Source organism: Neospora caninum, chromosome VIIa, assembly GCF_000208865.1.
Source record: "Neospora caninum Liverpool complete genome, chromosome VIIa".
Taxonomy (NCBI): domain Eukaryota; phylum Apicomplexa; class Conoidasida; order Eucoccidiorida; family Sarcocystidae; genus Neospora; species Neospora caninum.
In genome coordinates, this window is record NC_018393.1 from 2,501,261 (window position 1) to 2,518,968 (window position 17,708).

General features: G+C 52.7%; 3 protein-coding genes across 3 annotated transcripts; 1 reads left to right on the forward strand and 2 right to left on the reverse strand.

The window, feature by feature from the left end:
* Positions 1–2,044: 2,044 nt before the first annotated feature.
* On the forward strand, positions 2,045–3,652 carry NCLIV_022100 (DnaJ domain containing protein, related; the record flags this gene model as incomplete). Its single annotated transcript, XM_003882404.1, has 4 exons — positions 2,045–2,304; positions 2,615–2,688; positions 3,239–3,299; positions 3,631–3,652. 4 exons carry the CDS (start codon positions 2,045–2,047, stop codon positions 3,650–3,652), a joined length of 417 nt encoding a protein of 138 aa, XP_003882453.1.
* Positions 3,653–5,610: 1,958 nt separating this feature from the next.
* NCLIV_022110 (putative cytochrome C oxidase assembly protein cox11) lies at positions 5,611–8,255 on the reverse strand (the record flags this gene model as incomplete). Its single annotated transcript, XM_003882405.1, has 6 exons — positions 5,611–5,651; positions 6,102–6,185; positions 6,782–6,847; positions 7,216–7,308; positions 7,673–7,813; positions 8,099–8,255. 6 exons carry the CDS (start codon positions 8,253–8,255, stop codon positions 5,611–5,613), a joined length of 582 nt encoding a protein of 193 aa, XP_003882454.1.
* Positions 8,256–11,313: 3,058 nt separating this feature from the next.
* NCLIV_0221 (dihydrouridine synthase domain-containing protein) lies at positions 11,314–17,578 on the reverse strand (the record flags this gene model as incomplete). Its single annotated transcript, XM_003882406.1, has 10 exons — positions 11,314–11,628; positions 12,307–12,685; positions 13,087–13,147; positions 13,428–13,628; positions 14,179–14,261; positions 14,690–14,748; positions 15,274–15,470; positions 15,981–16,171; positions 16,862–16,918; positions 17,415–17,578. 10 exons carry the CDS (start codon positions 17,576–17,578, stop codon positions 11,314–11,316), a joined length of 1,707 nt encoding a protein of 568 aa, XP_003882455.1.
* Positions 17,579–17,708: the final 130 nt, after the last annotated feature.

A 17,708-nucleotide genomic window follows, 5' to 3' on the forward strand; every position in this document is an offset into this window, starting at 1 on the left:
CAGGCTATATATATATATATGCACACTCATCACCCTATATATAGATCTACAACTCTGTCTCTCTCTCTGTCTCTAGAAACAACTGGAGTTTCTCGATCTAGAGACGTCTATTCGTGTGTATTCTTGTCCGTGTATCTGGGCGCCTGGCTGTGAGCCGTTACTTGAAATCTCTTTTCGGGGTTCCGCCTGAACTGCCTCGTCTCGCTTTTCCGCCCCCGCGAGTTCGTTAAAAAGGTTTTGACGCGAGACAATCTGAGACCACGAGACAAGCGTGTGTGTGTTTGTGTGTGTGTGTGTGTGCCCGTACACGAAGGGGAGAAGCGGCCGGAAAACATTTATATAATCGCAATATAGATATGTATTCCGTAGCGAAGTCCATATCTTCTTCATCTACAGACGGCACCCTGCTTGTCAAGATCATGTATAAATAAGCATTATGCATGCATGTATATATATATATATATATATATATATATATAGCTAGATACAGATATGCGTTTGAGTGGTTTTGTCGTTGAGGTGTCTGAACGGCATTATGATGGACATATGCAATCTTTTGCAAGATGGAGAACTGGAATCTGTTCTCTCCCTTTTCACGCTGTGATGAAGGCAAGCGTTAATGAGCTTTTTCGCCAGCGAACTGCATGCGCGAAATAGAGTGGAGCTCGACACAAATTTTGAGTTCGGGGTGGGGAGGCGCAAGACTCGCCACCGCGAAAGAAATGAAAAGTTTTCAAGGCCTCGGTTGTGACTTTTTGCTTCGCTTCTGGCATGTTTCTCTCCTCTTGGCCACTTCGTTCCTTTATCGATTTCCTCCTTCAAAAATCGACGCCTTTTTCGCGGTCCCGCTTGCTTCTTCGGCTCGGTCTCTGCCCCGTCCAGTGGCAACCGCCTTTGTGCGGAAAGGAGCCCGAAAAAAGAGTGTTATCAACTTTGGGACCGTCTTTCCACTTTCAGCGGTTTCCTCATTCCGAGGGCCGGTCTTTTTCAGGATCTGGAACGCCCCTTTCCTGTGGAAACTGCCTCGGAGACACGCCCGCATCGCTGTTCCATCGGACTTGTCCTCTTTCCTGTCTACGTCTCCCTCTGTTGAATAACGACAGGGGGGCTGAGGTTCGCCTCCCTTTCTCCGCGTTTTCTCCTTTTCGACTCTCCCCTCTTCACAGGCGATTTTCTGTTTCTCCTCTCCTACCTCCCCGTACGAGGTTTTTGTCACCGGCCGTATCTGGTGGTCCTTTCCGCTCATCTCCGTTCCTCTGTATATACCTTCGCTTCCTTCTTCTCTCTGTTCCTCTCTATCTCTTTCCTTTCTTCTCTCTCTACGTCCCTCGTTATCGCTTCTCTCCCCTACGCATCGTCTGGAGCTCGTCTTCTCGTTCTCTTTACAGTTTTACCGTAGACTTTTTTGATTCCGACAAAGAGAGAGCGCCGGTTCTCGTTAAAAGCGGAGTTACGGCCTCTTTTCTTCCCCTCTGCCTTGCACTCTCTGCGTTGTCTAGGTTCCGTGCTCGCGTCTCCCTTCGCATGGGCCTTCTGTTCCTCTTTTCTCTCTCCGTTCTTTCCGTCGTAAATCTCCGTCGTAGCCCCAAAACACTCTCCGTCCTTCGCTCCTCTTCCTCCGTTGCTCCTTTTCCTCCGTCGCTCTCATGTCTCGCGGCGAATCGAAGAAGACAATTCTCTCCTCTCTCTGCATCGGGCTCCTCCCTTCTCCTCCGCAGCCCATTGGGTGTGTGGTGAAACACAACTGACGGGGATAACGCCTCGGGCCTTCTGCTTGCTCTCAAAGTTCCGCATTTTCACCGCCTCAATATTTAGTTACGGCTCCTTCACCTCCTTGTGTGTCTCTCCCTGGCTCTTCTTTCTCGTCAGCTAGAAACTTCTTTGTCTCTCTACGCCACATCTCTTCTCTCTCCTTCCCCTCTTCTTCTTCCCTACAGTTGCCACCCTTCTCTCTCCCTTTCCGCTCTCCCCTTCCTCTTTCCCTGCAGACCTCGCGTCTCGCTCTTCTGTCTCTCTCCTGTCTCCCGTCTTTATCTTTTCGGCTATGTGGCCTTTGGTCTGTTTTCTCGTGGGAGGCGCTGCGTTCGCCGCGCGCGGAGGTCTGCGGCAGGCTGCGATATGGCGGCAAGGCAAGAGCGCCTCTGGGGGCAGTGGAACCCAGGCCGACGTCGCCGAGCCTCTTCGCCAGTGGTTCCAGGCGAAATTCGGGGCTGCAGGTGTGCAGTGGCGAGCGTTGACGCGCGACCTTCGGGGGTTCGAGAACCCCATGTCCAAGACGGAAGCCTTCCAAATCCTCAGACTCTCGTAAGCCCAAAAAACACGCCGAGCTGGACGGGCAAACCGTCACGCAAGCTTAGACAGAACAGAGAGAAGCAAGACGCAGAAACAGGCTGCAGGCAGCTTGCGGCGCGTCTTGGGGAGTGTCTTGTTCGTGCGGTCTGAGGTTGACTCCTTTCCGCTGTCTGGGGGGCGAGAGTCTTTTCGCGCCTCGGCTGGTCCAGGAGGAGGGGTTCTTGTTCCGGTGTGAATAAAGATTTACCATGTCCGTTTGTGCATATACGGTGATACTCGGTTATGCATTTTAGACGCTAGCTTCCCGGCGTGTTTTCTTCAGCCCCACGGCAACGAAGGAGAAGATCCTGCAGACTCACAAGCAGTTGATGCTTAGAAACCACCCCGACAACGGAGGTGAGAAAACGCCCTTCCCCGTTGTGTCCACGCGCCCGTCGCTGGTTCGCCTCCTCCGCGCGTTCTCTCCTTTCGTGTTCTTTGTCTTCTCTGTCCTCTTTCTCCTCCCCCCCCCGTGTTCTCTCCGATCCCCTCCTCTCCTTCCTGTCTCCTCTCCTCTCTTGTTCACTCTGCTCTCGTGTTTCCTCTGGTTCTCGTCTCTTCTTCCTTCGTCTTTCCCTTCTTGTCTGCTATTTTCTTCGGTTCTTTCGTCCGTCTTTCTTCTCTCTCTGTTGTCTCCTCTTCTGGCCTCTCTCCTCCACGCTTAATCTAGTTTCCAGCGTGTATTGCTGGCACGCGGGCGCCGTCGAAACCGCGGCAGGCATCTTGTCTTTGTTCTCGGCGATCTTGTTCTTTCCGCCTTTTCCTGCGTAAACCGCAGCTGCATCCTCGAGGTTCTTGGCACGTGTCTCCTTGGTCTTCTGCGCATCCTGAAAGACGGCGACGAAGAGCCTTGTTCCTCCACCTTTCCGTACGACGCACGATGTTTTTTCCGTGTGTTCTCTTCCAGGATCGACTTACATGGCCACGAAAGTGAACGAGGCGAAGGAGAAGTTGCTAAAGGAAAGACGGTAAAGAGAAGCGCGTGTGTGTCCATTGTCTCCGCAACGCGCTTCCTTACGTCACCATTTTCCTCTTTCCCTCCTCCCTCATGAGGTTCCCTTCTCTCTTTTCTTGCTTTCCAACTCCGTCTGTTCCTTTCCTTCTTGAAAAACGGTTGCAGGTTTCGCCAACTTTCAAGGGTGGGGGTTCTGCATCTGTCTCTTCTTTCTCTTTTCCCTTTTCTCGTTTTCCCGCTCTTCCGTGTCCCCCCCCCTGCCTGCGACGGGCGTCCTGCTTTCAGGTTCCCCCTCTGTTCCTAGGCCTTGCTCTTCTTTTTGGTTTCGTTTTCTCCTTCCTCAGCTTCTCCTCGTCTTATCTGTAGTTCCCCTGTTCATCGCCTTAAACTTCCTCCTCTCTGGCGAGAATCCAGAGACTGTCAGCTGCCTCATTGGCGCCGGAGGCACGCACCATTCCTCGCGGGAACTCGACGTCACACACACACACACACACACTTTGAATCGAAGCGGGAGTGTATCCACCTGCACATTCGAAGCTCTCTTCAACGTGCATTAAGATGAACTGACACAGGTTTATCGGGAGGCGTAACGACGCAAAAGTGGAATGCAAAGAGGACGAAAGTGGCAACGCGCCCTACCGAGGGAACACCTGGAAGTAGCCATTTCCGCGAGAATCAAGTTGAGAGCGAGACGCAACCACCGAGAGAAACAGAGGGTGATTCATTTAAACCGCATGCATGCAAACCTAGTCAAATGGGCATCCCTTACGTGATGATCCATGCATTCACCAATACCTTTAGATAGGGAGAAAAGGAGATATAAACACACACACGGTGAGACGATAGAAGAGGAGCAACTCACCATCTACAAAAACCTATGTATATATATATATGCGCAAATATATATATATATATATATATATATATATAGATGCATCATTTCGGTGTAACTGCATAGATGGCTGTCTGTGGGGATATGTGAAAGTGGAAAAAGAATCGATGCGTTGCCCTCGAAAGTCTGCCCATCGAGGTGTATGTGTGTGGAGCAAATTTTTTTTTCTCTGGAGAGAGCACAGAGGGATTTCTCTCAGATTCAGTTTTAGAAGGCCGCCGAGCTTCAGCATGCGGTTACGTGCGTAGGCGAGCGCAAAATGGAGGCGTTTCATGAGACAAATAGAATTTCTTTCCGTGTTTCTTCGCCCTTCAGTATCAAGGAAGAGCGGCTGTACTCCGAGAAAAAGTGGAGAAACTCTTGGAGAGAGAACTGGATTTCTCTCTGCGCAGCTGCAAAGTGCACCCGACCCGTCAAGTCCATCGCTGGCTGCTTCGCCTCTCTTCTCAGAAGAGACAGTGAAAAAGACACGAGAACCTCCCGTCTTTCTTCTCCGATCTCGCAACTCAGACTCAACGAGAGGTTTGCTGGATAGAACGCCAGAACACGCTAGAGGGAAGACTTCCAGTTGGTCACCGAAAAATATATGCCTCATATTCCCATACAACGCCCTTACCCCTATACAGATATATATATATATATATATATGTATATATTTGAGCTTTGTATGCAGACATGTGCACGCACTTGCATGTGCATGCACTTAAAAACATGCGTACGTCAACATTTATGGCTTCTTGTGCGGACGGAGAAAGGCGCAGTCGATTGTGGAGGTGCACACTGCGTGACGCTTTCGGCTTCGAGTCCATCCCGTCCCCGAATCGTCGGTCCTTTTTACGACGGCGTTTGCAGCGGACATGCATGCGAAAGAAGCGCAGGATTCGAAAGCGAGTGGAGTCCCAATTGAAGAAGGGAGGAAAGCGCACGGCGTCAAGTTGTCGAGCAATTCGTTCGCTCCCAGAGTGGCACATGCCAGGCTCTTTCGCCTCAGGACGTTCCACTCATCCAGAGAGAGAGACATGCGCGCCGAGGTTCCTTCACAACAGCTCAAAAAAAGGCGTTTCCGGTCTTCCAAAGCTTCTCCCAAAGTTCAGAAAAAAGATAGCAGTGAGGGAGAAGTAAGGGCGAAGACGAGCAACAGAGCCTGTCGCCCTCGGGCACACGAAGGCTCCAAAAACCCCCTTGGACACGACGAGAAAGGAGGCAGAGAGGAGAGAGGAGACCGCTGAGAAAGACGAGAGGCCGACACGCAGCAGAGAGGGAAACGAGAAAGGAGAGAAAACGGTGGAGACGCGAAACCAGTGGGTAGAAGAGGCGAGCGGGAAGAGAAGATCGAGAAGAAAGCAGGAAGATACAAGCAGAAAGCGAACTGATGCAGAGATAGGTCGCAAGGGCGCCAGGCAGACGGAAGACCCTAAACTCCCTGCGAGTTTTAGATCTCCACGACAGGAGGCTTTTTGTCCGTCGGCTTGGCTGAAAACCACACAGAGAGAGGACATCCACAGCCCTGTTTGTCCTTGTCGCTTCGCTTCCATTCATCGTCTGTGCCACAGACGCCCTCAGCGCAAACTGCACATGAAGTGAGTCTAACGACGCAACCAAATGTAAGGAGATACACACCGGCACGCACATCTATATCTCCATACATACGTCCATGCATGTACGTGTAGATGTGTTTGTTGATGCGTATGCATGCACGCCAAAGAAGAAAGACGAATGCAGTTTCACATGTGTGCATATATATATATATATATGGGAAGAGAGATCGGAGAGAACGGAAACAAGGGAACGTGTCGGTGATTTTAAGTCTGGAACTTTAGAGGCCAGACTGCCGGAAGGCGAACCTCGACTGTAAATTAATGGGTAAATAAGTCAAACGTAAAGAAAACCAAGTCGGTCTACGGTGGAGGCTGTGAGACGCACCACCTGGTAAATTTTTGTAGTCCTCGGGTATGTCGGCATCGGACTCGTTGAAGACGTAAGAGAGCGTTATTCTCTTCATTTGCTCTGGACGAAAGACATGTCACACAGGATGTCTTCTTTTACTAAAAACACAAGAGAAGCTGGCGTCGTGCACTCTGGAGCAAGACGCAGCACGAAGACATGTCTCTTTTCCGTCTCCATGAAAACAGTGAGACCGGAGAGTCAGGGGCTGGCGTGTTATTTGCGAGGCGTTTGCGAGTGAACAGCGCTATCCGTTGCTTTCGCGTTTATCGAGGACTTTACCAATCATGAATGTTTGAGAGAAGACAAGCTGTTCTGGTCTCCTCGCGCTTCTGGTTTTTGTTCAGTGCAGCCCACACACCCCACAGACACGCGCCTGCGGGTGTATGAACACTAGGGCTCACTCCGCGGCAGCCGTCCTCCCACGTATCCCGCCAAGTGCCCATGTCGAGCGCGGCGAGAAAACGCGCATGCAAAGAGCGCGAACGACCTTGCAGCCACTCAACACGAAAGCGTGGACAAAGAGAAGGGACAAGAGAGAGAACGAAAAGACTCCAAAGCGAAGACAAGAGAGAGATGCGAGAGAGAGAAGCCACAGCGGAACGGAGAGAAAAACTGGGAAACCGAGAGAAGGCCGCGAACAGGGAAAGCCGACTCACCGAGGCGAGGGTCATCCAGAATGTCGGGGTCAATGAAGAAGAAGACAGGCATGTCGACTTCCTCATCTGGGAGGAAAATCACATCCCAGCAGCGAGACAGAAAAGCGAAGGAGACAATGCGGCAGAGCGAAACAGGAAGAGAAATGGCCACGAAAACGGAGACGGAGAGGCACAAGAGCTAGACGGGAAGAAGGCGCTTCGAAGGAATCGACGACAGTCAAGATTGGATTCACTCCTCGGGGCGAGAAAAAAGTAGAGCAGATGCTTCAAAGGAGAGAAGGCGCCTGGCCGAGAGACGAGGGCGAACGCGGAGACACGCCACGAGAACACGGACGCGAAAGTTAGACCCCTCATAAAAGAGAGCGACGGAGCACGACGGGCGTCCACGACACCAGCGTGAAAACGGAAAAGCGCGCAAAACAAGCGGAGCTTACGTGGATTGAGCATTTGTTCCTCGAAACAGAAACACTGAATCTTGTTGAAATATATGCCTGCCTCGGGCGGCATGACGTTATACAGTGAAATACCTGAAAATCGCAGAGACAGCGTGGGGAACGGCACACCACGGTATGTCCTTGGCGATACACTCAAGTTCTGTATGGCGGTTGTACTCGCTTTAGGGTCTCTGTAGGCTCTTGATCCCCCTAACTTTCTATCTCTCGACTATACAGCGATTGCACGTGTCCACGTAAATCCAGTAATGCGCTCCCCCCCTCGGGGACGGTAGCTGGAAAAGACAAAAAGAGAGACAGCACGAGCGCCAACCCCAGCGGAGATGGAGACACCTGCTGTCTGTATCGAGAACGAGAAGAGAGGCGGCGCACGGACGGCGCGAAGGGAGTAAAGAGAAACGAGGAAAAGAAGAAGAGAAAGGAGAGGAGTGGGACGTACCTATCACAGGCCTATCCAGTTTGTTGCGGGCGCGATAGAAGGCGAGAGCAGATTCACCGGGCGCGACAATCAAGCGTTTCTGCAGGGGTTCGAAATCCCAGGGGACGTTGCAGTGCGAAGCGAAATCAATTTCCAAAAGAACTGCACGACAGAAACAAAGGAACCAGAGAAAAACATACAACACGCGATCGGAGACAACCCAGAGAGGCTGTGTATGGTTTTGCACCTTCCTCCCTCTTTCCTCTCTTCTGTCTTTCCTTCCTCTTCACCCATTTCTCGCTGATCTTCTCCCTTTCTTCCCTCTGTTCTTATCTGTGTTCTTCTCCCTTTTTGTCTTCTGTCCTCTCAGCTGATTTCCCGTTTCCCCCTCTGTGGACTGTTTGCGGGTTTTGCCTTCGCAAGCCGGCAGCTCTGGTGCGTCTGTACCTTCGTCTTCCTCTCCAGAGCGTTCTCTGGAGGGGACGAGCTCCTCCTCTCCACTTTTTCTCCCGCCGTGGGTGTTCCGAATCTGCACGTATCCGCCGTATCCCGTGCTCTGACAGAAGGCCTCGTAGAGCGGCACGAAGGCAAACGCGACACTCATGAGCAGAAAATAGAGGGAGGCACCAATGACGGCCCACCTGCGGCGCGCCTCGCCCTCGTTCTTTGCCTCTTTGTCCACGCGAAAAAGGCGAGAGTGGGGAGAAGAGGAGAAAGCCGATCGAGAGCGAGGACAGAGGGAAGAGACTCGCGACACATGAAGTGACAGGTGCGGGGAAACGGACAGAAAGGAAGACAGACTGGAAGCTCCAGATGCATCTGAAAACGAGGAAGGGGAACACGAGGCGGAGAGAGAGGAAGAAGAGGAAGGGTAGGAAGCGTACGGCGAAGAGGAAAACAGAGACAAGATGGCAGACGAAAGATTCTGAGGTCTTCGTTTCAGCCTCGTAGGAGATGCGCCGGGCCGAATTAGGAGAGAGAATGGAGACGAAATGCTGGGAGCTCCGCCGCGGCTGGTGGACGAAGACGAAGAAGGCTGACACCACGAAGAGGAGAGAGAGGAGAAACGAGGAGAGGAAGAGAAGGCAGCAGAGAAGGACGAGAAACGCGGAAAATCACGAGTTTTTTGTGAGCAGCCGAGAGGGGCGCGCATGCACCCGAGATATAAAGGAAATGGAGACACACATCTTTTGTCTCCTTTTCGACGGAGAGAAGTTCTACAAACTGGGCACGGGGCGCGAGAAGACACAGGGGGCAAATAACGGGCGTAGGGCGAGGGAGAAGAGAGAGAGACTGAATGAGAGAGAGAGACGAGAGAGCGAGAGGAGAAGAGGGAAGAGGTAGATGAACCAAAAGGTGACGACGAACTCGAGAAGGAGGAAGAAACAGAAGAGGAAGAAAAGGAAGAAGAGAGAAGTTGTCTATGTACCCTTGATGCCGCCGTCATCCTTGAAAACGTGCACGTATCAGGCGACAAACAGCACGGCGAAAGCGAGGAAGAAGGAAGAAAGACAGCCACGCAGAGGAGCCGGAAACGGAGGGGAAGGAGAGAGTGGCGAGGAAGCAACGAAGATCCCGGTGTCTTGGTCTGGCCACGTCTGAAAATCACAGATGGACGCTGTAGGGAGAATAACGTGCAAGCAACGGCCGGGGGGATTCTTGTGGAGCAGAAAGAGGAGAGAAGCGAACAGGGAAGATTTGCAGCGGGTCACTTCCTGAAAAGAGTCCACACGCCGCAAGGTGACCAGGCGACACAAAGGCTTGGGACGTCGAACAGGAAACCGCCAGCGTGGGCGAAAGAGGCTGCCTGGAAGGACGAGAAAAGGGAGGAAAGTCGTGGAAAAGCGAGGAGCGAAAAGACAGCTCTTTTAAAGAAGACGGGCCCTACCACACTGGCGTCAACAGTGCTGTCTCCATTCGCTCACCGGCAAAACACGCACATGCATCTGTGTGTCCACTTTTTCCAAGAGAGGCTCGGAGGGCCTTGTTCGAGTCACAAGCGTTGAGATTTCCTTTTGCGCGAAATGTGCGTTCGTAGCAGAGATTCCTCCTCACAGAGAACGCGAGAAAACAAAATTCGTTGTTTGCCATGTTAGAGCAGCGAGTGGAAAGGAAAGACTCGGAAAGCAGTGTGTTCAGTTGACTGCTTTACGCGCCCTGCTTCGGGTGTACCTACAGTCCACAACTTCCTTGCATGCATGCAATCCCGTGCCTCAAGAAGCGGCCAGGTCGCGCCGATCGACACACCAGTTTTGAAACGACACAAACAGAGTTAGAACAAGAGGACAGGGGCCAGGAAAGACAAAGTGGAGAGAGAAAATGAAGAAGAAATGCGTTCCTTTGCATTGAAAGGGATACACAAACCCGACCAGGCGACAGAGAACCGGAAGACCGGAAAACAACACGTCCATGAAGGAGCGAAAAAACCAAGGATTTTGAGGAAACATATGTGGTTTAAATAAGAAAGAGAAGTAACGGACAAAAAGGCAGATACTTCTTCGACTACTCAGATGCTGAGATACCTCAAATGTATTCCTCCTTTCATCGCAGCCAGTAGAAGTCTCTCTAAACATATACGCAAACATCCACTTTTTGTGCGCCTCTCGACTCCAGCAATGTCCTCTTCCGAGAACTGTCTGTACAGCCAGTGTCGGCAGAGGTGGGTGCCTGTATCACTGGAAAGATGCAAATCCCTTTTCCAGTTCAAATCTCTCTGCTGGGGATACATGCTCGCAAGCATCTCCAACTTTATGCCAGTCAACTGCAAGTGGGGAACGTACTGTGGAAGGAAGCTAAAAGGGTCTTTTTCCAGTGTTCTCTCCGGACGGCATCCTCGGCTATTCGTTCCAGCGGACCGACACTTTCTGTGTACTGGAACGAAAAACCAAGCACTCGACGAGCCAGACTGGCATGCGTACCATGCAGAGGCATCTTTATATATATATATATATACCTATATTAATATATATATATATATATATGTATAAAGATTTACGTACACATATTCAAATGCATGCATGTGGAAAGGTGTGTGTCTATATTGAGAGGGGGAATGCGAAGGAGCTGTGGCTTTCAAAGAGATCAGGCACATCTATTGTGTATCCAGGTGCTGGGTGTAAATGCGGAGTACCCACTGAGTGGGGTGCAAAAAGCGAGGCGAGCCAAAGGCCGGAGAGTGAGAAGTTTTCGCGACTTCTTGCAAAGTGCGCACGTCGGGTTTCTGAGAAACCTCTCGCGTCCACAAATGGCAATAAATGCGTGCGTACATGCACACCTTGTGGAACTCGGAAGAAAATCAAATATGCACGAAGGCGGACCGGCCAGCATATGAGAGTTCCGCTTCCAAACACCGACGCATGCATTTGAATATTCATATACATTCACATATATATATATATATAACTATTCCCCAGAGGTTACGGAAAAACGAGTTCCGTGTGTCGAAATCTATGCATCTATACTTGCAGGTACTTACACAAAGATGTTTGTGTGGTCGTCTACATTCCCGAGATGCAGAAGAGAACGGGCTACAATCCTAGCTGCCGACGCTTCCTGCGAGGAGAGTTTCTTCTTGTCAGGAACAAACTGACACTGCCTGCAGGACCGACTCCCCTCCACAGATAGTGGAGCCGACCTGGCAAAGAAAAACTTGCAAACCGTTCTTAATCGAGGAAAAGACTGGAGAAGACATCTCCACCTGCATCATCTTCGCTGGGGCCCCAAATGAGCACCTCTTTCGCCTCCTGTTCCCTCTTCAGCGCTCTTGCGAGGTTTGTCCTGTGTCGCCGATACCACGTCGCCTTCTGTCTGCTTCTGTTTTCAGTGTCGCCTGTCTCCGCTTCTCCGCATCTCCGGTCTGTCTCTCGACTTGCGCCTTCGTTGGCAGCCGGCGTGGGCGCCGAACAAGAGTAGGCCGTTTGCCTCGCCTGCTCGGTCGCCGCATTCACGATGGAGCTGAACTCGTCGAAGTCGCACGCCTGACAGAGACAGAGAAACGCGTGCACAGCGTGCATGCAACGGTTGAGGCCGAAGGCTGTTCTTTTGGGGACTACACAAGTCCGGCAGACGGAAGAAAGGCGCGGACGCGCCATCAGGCACGAATCCAAAGAGGAGACCCAGAAGGAGACGTGGAGCCGCAAAACGCTCATGAGCGAAACGCACACCAGCGAGGAAGCGGGGAAAACCGAAACAGGCGACTGGAGACAAGAGGGGAGCGGCCAAGGATGCAGCTGGGGAAGAGCAGCCAGGACAGAGACCAAGGCGATGGACACGCGGATCCGGTTGAAGATGAGAAAGGGGAAACGGGGCAGCGGAGACAAAGGAGAGAAACCACGGCCGCGTGTCGCTGACCAAACCCAAGGCAACGCTACAGAACGAAACAGTCCCTTTTTCTTTTCCCTCGAGAAAAACTCACCATGGAGGTGGTGAGAGAGAAAAAGCAAGAGAGATTGCCACAGAGACGCCCAAAAAACCCGACCACTGCGTGCCAGTAACTGGTTTTCACCTATCGATCTGCATGTACGTCTACGGTTGAGCGGTTGTTCCCTTGTCGCTTGTCTGTACCAAACCTTTCCGCCTCACTCTTATGTCCTCGTTTCCGCTTCTCCGAGCCGTTCGCTTCACGTCCCTTTTCCTCTGTGGCCTCTGTCGCTCACCTTGCCGAGAGAATTCCGCAATTCCTCGTGGTCCACCAACACCGGATGCAGACATCGAAAAAGGTGCGACTTGATGAAGCTCGAGTGCGGCGGCGGGTAGCGCATGCAGAGATCTAAATATTCCTGCATCACGAGACACCTGTGGAGAAGGCTTGGCGAAAACCCCACCGGAACGAGACTGTGGGGAAGGTGGAGATGCCGGCGAGCCGGCAGAGACAGCCTCCTTCTCAGGTGGTCTCGCCAGGAGGACGACAGGAGCGGGGAGAGAGCGAAGAGCGAAGGCGACAACAACGCATAGACGGAAGGCGCCGCAAAGCGCGAAGGAGCGAAGAGCAGCGGATTGTCCAGCAGGCCTTCAGCAGACATCACAGCGTCCGCCCTGCACGCACACACACGGCAAAGAACGCTCGATGAAAATCCCCCAACAAGCGGAAACCGTACTCGGGAAAGCGAATGTGGAGAGACAAAGCCGAGACAAAACAAGGAAGCCAGAGAGCGGCCAGAACCGCCCGGAAAATCCCCATGCGTCTCTCAAGTTGTACTTTGTACGTATGCACGACGAGTCTACAAAAACATACATGCATATATATAGAGAGAGAGAAAGAAAGAGATATACATAAACACTTATGCATGAATATATACGCATGCGGATACAGCGAGCTGTAGCGAGATACGCATAGATATAAAGAGACAGAAAAAGGAAGCAAAGATCCACTTCGAGGTATCGATTCCCCTTGTTTCTTCCGCTACGATCTTCGGGAATATCTGCCAGGGCCTTACCCGGTGAACTCGAGGCACCGCAGAGCATCCTCGTATGTCTCGACGCCTCCATTGGCGATTACTGAGGAAACAAGAAACCGGAAAGCCCCGAATATAGGACGCGCCAGAAAGGAACAGAGGGAGAAAGACAGAGAGAAAAAGGGAAAGGCACGGATATAGCGATAAAGGCACGGATACAGCGAGAAAGGCACGGATATAGCGACAAAGGCACGGAGAAAGCGAGGAAGTCAAGGAGAAAGCGAGATAGCGAAAGAGAGCAGAGTGGCATGTGGATGCCCTCGACTGGGGTTTCTCGACTAAGTGTTGCATATACCGCATCCAGGTTTGAGGTTTCTTCTCACCTGGAATCGACAGACGCTCTTTGGCGTGGCGTATGGCGAGCCAGTCACACGGTCCCACCAGCGAGGCTTTCTCCTCCTTTGTTCTGCCGTGGATGCAGAGACAGGCGCAGCCGGCGGCCTCGAAAGCGTCACAGAGTCTCAGCGTGTCTTGCAATCTTCGTTCTTCGTCGAGGACCAGAGCCGTCGTCGAGCGCGGCAGTGCTAATTTACCAAAGGACAGAAAACCAAACATGAACGAAATGTGTCTGGGAAGAGAAACGGAAACACACGCAGCCTCGCCGGTTCCGCGGCGGCGTGCGAGCGGCGAGACGCGGAGAGAGTTCCTCGGCGGCTCTGTCTCGCCTCGGGGAAGTGAAGACAAACTGAGGCGAGAGAGACCATCATTTGTAAGGAAGAACGCGCATTCCCGCAAACACTTGAAAAGACAAGACGCCACGCGCAAGGAACTGGCTAATCCCTCTCGCATTCTTCACACACAGACACAGACTTGCATATACACCGCTACTTGCACAAGTGGACATAGAGTGTCAGCACGGAGACATGTAGGAGACAACGCCGGTCACGACCCGTCTGAGACGTGCAGAAGTAGCCACGTAAACATTTCACAAACGTGCTTGAACCTACGCAAATCAATATACATATGTATACGTATATGCATTTGTATGTATGTATTTATGTGTATGTGTATAGGCATCCACCTGGTGACAGGACTGCGCTTTTGTCGATTCTCATTTGTCAAGTTGAGGATTACCAGCTGTCGGCCGCGGGGACACTTTTCGCATTTTGCACGTGACGGGAGTCCTCAGATGTTTGTGGAGCGTCGAGACGATGTCACTGCCACGCATGCAAAAACAGGAGAGCGCGCGGAAAATGTGCAGGCGAGAGAGGGGCGCAGAGACGCTTCTCCGCTATCGCAGTCACAGCAGATCGAACGGCGCATGCAAAAGAGGCTTCTCTTGAGCGTCTGGTTTTTTCGACGCGGGTTCGCCATCTCTTTGCGTGGCTGCTTCTCGGGAAGAGACATGCGCACGCGTTTCTTGGACGAGAAAACGACGCGTGCCGCACACATGCAACCCCCTCACAAACCTTCCAAGCTAGCACGCATCGTGACGCCAACACGCGCTGCGGGGCTCTGCTGTGTTCTTCACTGTTTTCCGCGTCTCGAAGAGGTTTGTCGCGGTTCGCTCTCTGCCCCCACGAGGCAAGTCAGCGAACGCGCTCGGTCCCAAATCGAACGAAGTGTGTTTGAGAGGAAAACTCACATGAGAAGTTCTGACTCGTGGAGAAGAAAGGCGCCGTAGTGGCCGCGGCGTGCAATGCCCTGAAGATCAACCGGAGCGCAGGAAAAAAACACACGCGAGGAACTGTCAAGTTCCGCCGTTTTTGCCTCTCTGCTTCCCACCAACCAGTACACTGAAGAGCCTCTGCTCAAGAGCAAAGGTGCGACACAGGCTCGTGCTCGTCTCGGAATCCTTGTCATTCATCCATCATCTGTACGCTGTCCAGGCACCGTGCGCATTCGGAGACTGCCGCAAGACGAAGCCGAAGAGAGAACCCCTTCAAAGAAGACACCGCTCGCTTCAGGACCTTCCCCATCACTTTCCCAGGCGACCCGGCGTAAGACAGAAGGCCCGCGACGACTGTGTGTCCCCCGAGCTTTCCCGTCGCGCCTTTTGTGTCTTCTGACCTCCGAATCCCTCGTCCGTCACCTCTCTACCGTCCCTGGTTCCGTCGTATCGAGCGCGCTGTGAGGCTCGGCAGTAGCACTCTTCTCGACTTTCCCGTTCCCTTTGTTTTTTTCCTCCTCGCTTCTGGTGAAGCAGGAACATCGCGCCTTGACGCTGACCTGTGGGCACCCAAAGTTTAGATCAACGGCGTCGACTTCGTCTTCCACCAGCTGGGCAGCGGCCAAGAGCGTCTCTGGGGAGTCTCCTGCATGCACGCGGACAGGCGCGAGGCCGAGGAGCGTGAGAGAGCGGAATTTTTCCCTGCTAAACGGAAGGCCTAGGACCACGGAGAGAGAACCCGCCTCGTCGAGGACGGCTGAAACACTCGAATTCGACAAGAACGCGTTCACAGTGGGGTGGTCCGTCAAGCAGACGCGGAGAGGGAAACGCCTCAGAAGATCGGAATCCTTCGAAATTGCGAGCATAGAAAGACAGGAAACGGGACACATGGCGGCGCCGCACGCAGAGCCACCACGCGCGTGGAAGCGAGAGAGAGAGAGACCCAGGCCGTCTCTCTGCCGCACGTGTCTGCGAACAGCGAGACGGACTGCTCGTGAAAGATCGACCGACACTAGCGATTTGCGGAAGGCACCCAGGCATATCTGAGAGAGGAAAGGGAACTGAGAGAGACGTAGGGGTGGAGACGCGTTGGGGTGTGAAGCCTGAACGCGCATCCGGAGAGCGGCGAGGGAGCAGAGAGAGCGAGCGCCAGCACGCAGCGGGAAAGGAACCAAGAACGAAGGCACACGCGACACGAGAACTGTCGGGAGGAAACGGATAACTTAAGACACATCCTTTGCGACCGGTGTGGAACCGAACACCTCACCACAAAACTGAACAAAGACTGGCTCGTCAGTCTCTCTTCCTGTGCCGTCAACGAAGGGTGGCCTCGCGCATTCAGACTCTTCTTTCTCTTCTTCTTGTTCGTCCTCGGAGCAGGCCTGCCGAGTCGCCGCACTCGAGGAGCGAAGCGTCTGCCAGTGAACAGCGCGATATTTCGGGTCGTCGACGAAGAGCCTGGAGAAGCACAGAAAGCGGATACGAAGTGGAGAAAAACGAGCGGAAAGCGGAGAAGTCTGGGGGGTGTTGTGGAGCACGTCGGCACACATCCCGTGACTCTCAGCAAACGGCGAAACAAGCTCAGGAAGACGCACACAAGCGTCGTGGAGGCCGCGAAAGAGACCGGAATTCCCAAGGCGAGATGAATCCTTCAACTGAAACCTCCTTAGTCTCCCCCGTGTCTCCTCTCAGCAGCGGGGACCCGTTCTCTGGAGGCTTCTGTGCATGTCTCCGCCGCAGCGCGTGGTCTACAGTGATGCGCCGAGAGAAAGAGACACCACGGGGCGACGCACGAAGAAAACCGCGACGATGTAGACGAGCAAAATCCTTTCCGTCGCGAGCGCCCTCATCAGCTCGCCTGTGTCTATGTCTGTGCATGTTTCTCTGTCTCCTGTTCGCTCTGTCTCCTGTTCGCTCGTTCTCCATTTCTCTCGTTCTCCGTTTCGGTTTGTCCCCTCACTCGCTCCTGCGTCCCCGCGTGCTTTCTCACCCGCTCTTGTGTCTCAACGTTTCTCTGTTTTCTCCGCGTCTCGCTCCCCCATGCGAGAGCGGCAAAAGGGAGGCGATGAGGGACGGGAGACACTCAGAGAAGAGGAGCAACGCGAGAGCTCGCCGCGGGGCATCCAGAAGCAAAACCAAGCAGCTTACCGGCTGTGCATCATTGGAGTGTACGCAAGGTCTACACCGTAGCGTCTTCCCAGGAGTCTGAGCGGAAACGCACGGAGGAGAAACGCTCGAGGAAGGACATGCGCGAGGAGGCAGAGAGAAGCACTGACAACTGAAAGTTTTTTCACTCCTGGGGGTCGGCACGGAAAACGGCGGGAAAGAAGATGAATCAGGTAGCAGCCGGCACGCAAAGATCGGCAGCAATGGAAGAAAAGGCGAACTGCATGGCTCTCGTGACGGGAAAACAAGAGGCGCTGGGAGACGCCATGAAGAGACGCACTTTACAGAATAAATTTAAATGCACTTGTGAGCGCACGTATATATAAGCGTATGCGTCGATGTTTATCATGGACACCAGTGAATACGCACACGCGTACACCTCTGACAACGCAAAAATGCACACGTCTTTCTATCAACCTATTTATGCGTATGCGCACATTTGCAAGAATATTTGTATAATCTACAAGTCTAATGCAACTCTCTCTCTCTGCATACATAGAACGAGAAGAGAGAGAAAGACGACTTCTCTTCGCACCTGAATGCAAGTTCGCTGGCATCCACCATTGGCGCCATGACAAATCGAGGTCTGCCGATGGAGTCCCAGAAGGTATCGTGTCTCCTTTTTTTCTTTTTTCTCTGTTTGTCCTTCCTCGCCTCCGCCGTGCCTCCTTCCCAAGTCTCCCCCGCCACGTCCGCCATGGTTTTAAAAGATGCCCCAAAGGAGACGCTGCAAATGGAGGAGAAGAATAACTCAGAAAAGAGCACGTATATAGCAAACTAGGAAAGTCTTTCGGCCTCGCTCCTTCTTCTCTGTCTTGCTTGTCCTTCC